General features: G+C 38.6%; 1 protein-coding gene across 1 annotated transcript in view; it reads right to left on the bottom strand.

Annotated features, from left to right (window-relative positions):
* LOC108669844 (solute carrier family 12 member 2-like) overlaps nucleotides 1-1,308 on the bottom strand; it is a gene marked incomplete at its 3' end in the record, with an annotated part of 32,107 nt that extends 30,799 nt beyond the window's left edge. Inside the window, 1 exon segment of the mRNA XM_018157272.2 lies at nucleotides 1,056-1,308. Coding sequence (XP_018012761.2) covers nucleotides 1,056-1,292 — 237 coding nt within the window.
* Between the last annotated feature and the right edge of the window lie 3,622 nt (nucleotides 1,309-4,930).

Consider the following 4,930-nt stretch of genomic DNA (forward strand, 5'->3'; position numbering starts at 1 on the left):
ACTCTGAACTGTAACCACTGGGCCACCCTGCCCAGTCTATGCTATGTAAGCATAGAATTTATTGAATTTATTATTATATTTATTTATTATTATATTTATTTATTATATTTATTATTTATTGCTATGTAAGCAAACTCCTGCCAGAGTTTATAACTTGTCAACGCCAGCGTTACCACATCCCAATGAATAACTGCTGCTCGTCGAGGGCATTATTAATAAGTGTTTAATTGGCAATTGGTCGCTGTATGAATAACACATCGTATGACGACATCGTCAACAATGGCAGCTCATGCAATAGATCGCTTGTATATTCATCACGCACACAGAGTTAACACAAACAATACATGTTGCTGACTTATTCAAATTTGTAGCATTACACAGCATACTTACACAAGAGATGGTAATGAGTTTCGAGTGCAGAATAAACGATCGTTTACACCAGAATGCGATCAATTACCAAAAAACATTGTCATCAACAATCATCGTAACAAGACAGATTCTAAATGAATAACGTCCAAATACATTTGGCGGTCGTTACCTTCATTCAATACTTCGACGTTCGTTAAATTCATTATAATGAATATATAGCTCCATGAATAAAAAATTAACCAATTAGTTAACTCATTAGTTTCTGAAAATTGTTCAAAAGCTTTGCATTGCACGAATAATGAAGAAAGGGTTTGAATACAATACAGAGACGAAGGCCACATCACAAAAAAATGTAAAGTCGAGAATCGAATAACAAAAAACATCAAAGAAGCAGAACATAGATGGTTTTGATGAATTTTACACAAAATAATTTAAAAGTTTGCTGAAGTTTCGTTCATGGCTACTGCATCGCATGCTTATGGATTCGTTGTGGTAATATCGTCGGCAAAATGTTTGCCGCTATCACCGCCATGAATGTAAACAAACGTTTTTTCTGCAGAGAACGAGTCCAAGCGAAATGAGATAGTAAACAATCTGTGTTGAGTGGCTCGGTAAATACTGCGCATAGTTCGTTAGTCAAAGCAGGTGCCGAGCTTTACACGCAACGCAGATCAATCAATACTCACATAATGTCCGTGGTACGTGGAATCGTGCAGTTCATCCAACGTTGGACGCTGTCGTTCAGAACCATCGACGATTGATTCTAAATTTCTGTAATTAGACTCTTTAGGAAGGGCTTCTCTAGTGAGGTAGTGCCTCAGAGATTTTTGATATTTAGTTTCATACACAGAGGAGTGAGAAGGTTGAATGAACTGAACATCTTCCCCTGCGTCGTTGCCACCTTGGCCGCTACGCAGCTCCATCACCTCACTCGGCGAACTCATTGCAAAGTGACTGCCACCCGACGACCGATCCTCTCTATATAAGCCCCAGCTGGTAGCTCGCACAGATGCCACCTACTCTTTCTAAAAAACGTTTATGAACGTTCAACTATAGATTTATTCCCAACGTTCAGTTATAAAATAACAAAAGGTTTCCTTAGCCGAGACTCATTTTTCTTTATGAGGTCAGCCACAAGGCCCCTTTAAGAAAATTAATCAGAACGGTTCAATACTGCAAAAGCGATCGTAAATTGAATAGTTTTTAAATTACTGTTTGTCTTCCTTTATACGTGTCTTATTGACGGTTAGATATCCAAAACAACATAGAACATACGATATAATCGCGCCAGATAGGGATTAGAAATTTATCATTGTCCCGAGGATCATTTTTGTTTCATTTCAGCCTTTTTGTATGGCAACATAATCATTGACGAATTTTATACATCGATTCTTTGATAAATAAATTCTCTATAGAATTAGCGACAGTTCTTCACTCTAATCAACCTTAAAAGCGCTCACAAGTTCTTACATTAATATGAGTCACCTCTATGTCTTTCCCCATCCATTTCTTAATCATTCATTATAATCTTGCAAGTCCCAATTATACACCGGTTATGACCGCCTCTCGAGGCAATCCACTCGCACTCTTCACGACGCCATTCTCGTTTCAGCCGGCCCTCGCACATCCGCCAGCATGAGCATTTCTCGTCACATTCGCGGAAGAGCTGCAATGCCGTGCATAGGCGGCGACATTAAGTCCGCCGGTCTCTCCCAGGCATCGCGTACACCAATTTGACATATCACTGATTGTACTGCAGAGTCTTTGATGCTAATGGTTTCAATTTATTTGCAGAGTTGATTCATCTTTGCAATTCTGTTACAATGAACATAGAAACTATAACACTCGATTACTGGAATTTACATGAATGCAATACAGGCTTACTAGCCAGAGTTGCCAGATTGTCTTTTTCCAGACAAATTCCTCGATTACTTTTTTAAAGTGCGTTGACTGGCTAAAATTTATGATGGCGCTGCTTCCTTATCAAATTTTAAATGAGTGAACAAAAAAAGAAAATTAAATTTTTACACCGGAACCTACAAATATACTAGTATATATTGTGATAGAGGGATTTTTGGCCTTTTTTCCGCGCATTTGGCCGTTTTTTTTGCCTTTTGGCAACCCTGCTTACTACGGCAACTCCCGACTAGCGAGACTACACGAGTATAGATTGCTCAAATGCATTACTCTTGCGACGGGCTTTCAGACGATTTTTCCATCGTCGTCAATGACGTCCTTGATACGAATATTTAAGACAGGGAGGCTTCTTTCACAACATTCGTCTATCTGCAACCTAATGTCTCCTTAATCTGACAGGTAAAGTTAAGTAAGGCATTCTTCACTTGCTTTGAGTTTGGGTGTGGGAGCCAGTAGCCACTGCAGCGACGCTAATTAGCAAATAGCAAGCTAGACTCCCTAAAGTCGGGGCGAGCAGTTGAGAACTTGAGATGACATGCATATGGAGAGCTCGAAGTTTTATGAGATTTTCATTTGATCGCCGGATTATTTTTTTTTTTATTTGCAAGTTTCAACTCGATTCAATTCTTTACTGTCGCCTGTCGTGTCCACTTCTTCCCATTAACAAATTTCGCGGGCTGCTAGAAAACTATTTGTTTCGTCGATAGTCGTTAAAAAAGAAAGACGGAATCCATCGAAGTAAACATATAATTCATAAGATTATCTTACGAAGATAATTTTCAGACTATTTGATGTAACTGCCTCATCACATAAAAGCAATGCGAGTAGCCTACAACATGTCGAAGCAATGGCCTGCTCCGAGTCATGACTACCTAACTCATTTCTTTCTCCCTTCACTAGTTACTAATTATCCAGAGTTGATGGCAACTCGTCGATTCTTGTGCGATCAATGTACAACTTTGTCCGCTGTACACATTGTTTCATATAAAACTTTGCACATTAAACCGATGCTATTTCCGAGATTTTCATTTATCGTTCAAGTGAGGTGTTCCTTTTCCAACCTAAAGGCTAAACCATTCTGAGAAGAACGTTTCCACGACAATGCGTTAGCTTGACCTAGTCACCACAACGAGACAACCATAACCATGATTGAATTCAACCATGACCATAACAACTGACATATCCATTGATATTACGAACAGGTTTGTCAGTACGATCCTGTAATACAGGATCGTGTATAGCGAACAGGCAAGATACGCGATCACATAAGAATATACGGTCATCGTAAGTGTTTAGAGAACGGCTGGGGTGTAATGCATCGTGTCTGCGCCGCTTGTGCTGCTGTGGCAAAGTTCTACAACCCATTCATATGAACACGCAACAGGAAAGTTTTCAGTAAATTATCTGGTCAATAAATCTATTAAAGATGAACGTATTTTGAATTCAAAATCAGATAATAATTATTATCCGAATCGTATTCTCAATGTGAGCATTTATCTTTTGATCATTTGTGGTTAAATTTTTACAATGATTAAATAAAACATCGAGATTCGATTCTCCAGATTTATATTTTTCCATATAAAGAGAAAAAATGCAGATAGATGACGAAAACGACGGCCTTTTCATTGATTTAACATAATCATTTAATTGAAAAATGATTAATATATACCTCAATTAAAGTGAACTGAATAGTATTTGAATTACAAACGTACTGCCACCTCAAAATTGTATACAATGCTTCATTCGATGCAATCCTTCCTCTCCGTCTTCCTCTGAGCATTGAGGTCTGGCGTGGTGATAGCATCATCTGTACCGCCTTCATCACACTTTCAATACCCTTCACAAGTACGAAAGAGTCTGCAACAGTTCATTGTGGTGGCCACTGCAGCTCAAAAGCATCAAGAAGCCCAAGATTAAATGAAAGAAAAACTAACCGACGCGCCGGCGGGTGAAGTTCAGGCGATCAGGATGCAGGGAGGGAAGGTAGGAGTAGGGGGAGGCTTCAACGGTCGAGCACGACTGATCTCAATGCAAAAAGAATGACTGAAGTTTCGTGGAATAACTTTCAAAGCAGCATTGCACGACTCCTGACTGCAGTAGTCCCTCATTCAGACCCGTCGTTTTCTAAGTACCAGGAAGAATATGACTTACCTTACTAGTTCAGCGAAATTGACTAACGCTGTGAATGCTTACCGCACAAGTCTGCTTGAGGTCATGAGAGATTTTGATAAATAAATGGTATTTGATTATGATAATACATATTCATTTGATGAAACAATAAATTCATGAAATATGCAACAAGGACAGCTTAACGAAACTCTTGATTTGGAATAGAATAGAAGTGTCGGCATTGAAGTAAATAGGCCCATGAGCTAAGCATTGGACTTTGTAACCATTTTCCCGGCTTTTTAGCCTGAATAATATATTCTTGATTACAGAGAATATCTGTGACTTATGATATATATTTCATTTCTAGTTTTTATTATTAACACGTTTTTCTTTACTCAGCATCGCGTTTGTTTGTTGTTAACATTGACAACGAAAATTAGCCCACTTCTGATTTCTCTAGAGATCTGAAATTCGGCATGCAGGCTATTTTCGCCTAACAATTTCAGATACAATCATAAAAACTAGCAATTAGAGA

This window comes from Hyalella azteca, unplaced genomic scaffold, assembly GCF_000764305.2.
Source record: "Hyalella azteca isolate HAZT.00-mixed unplaced genomic scaffold, Hazt_2.0.2 contig9818, whole genome shotgun sequence".
NCBI classification, from domain to species: Eukaryota; Metazoa; Arthropoda; class Malacostraca; order Amphipoda; family Hyalellidae; genus Hyalella; species Hyalella azteca.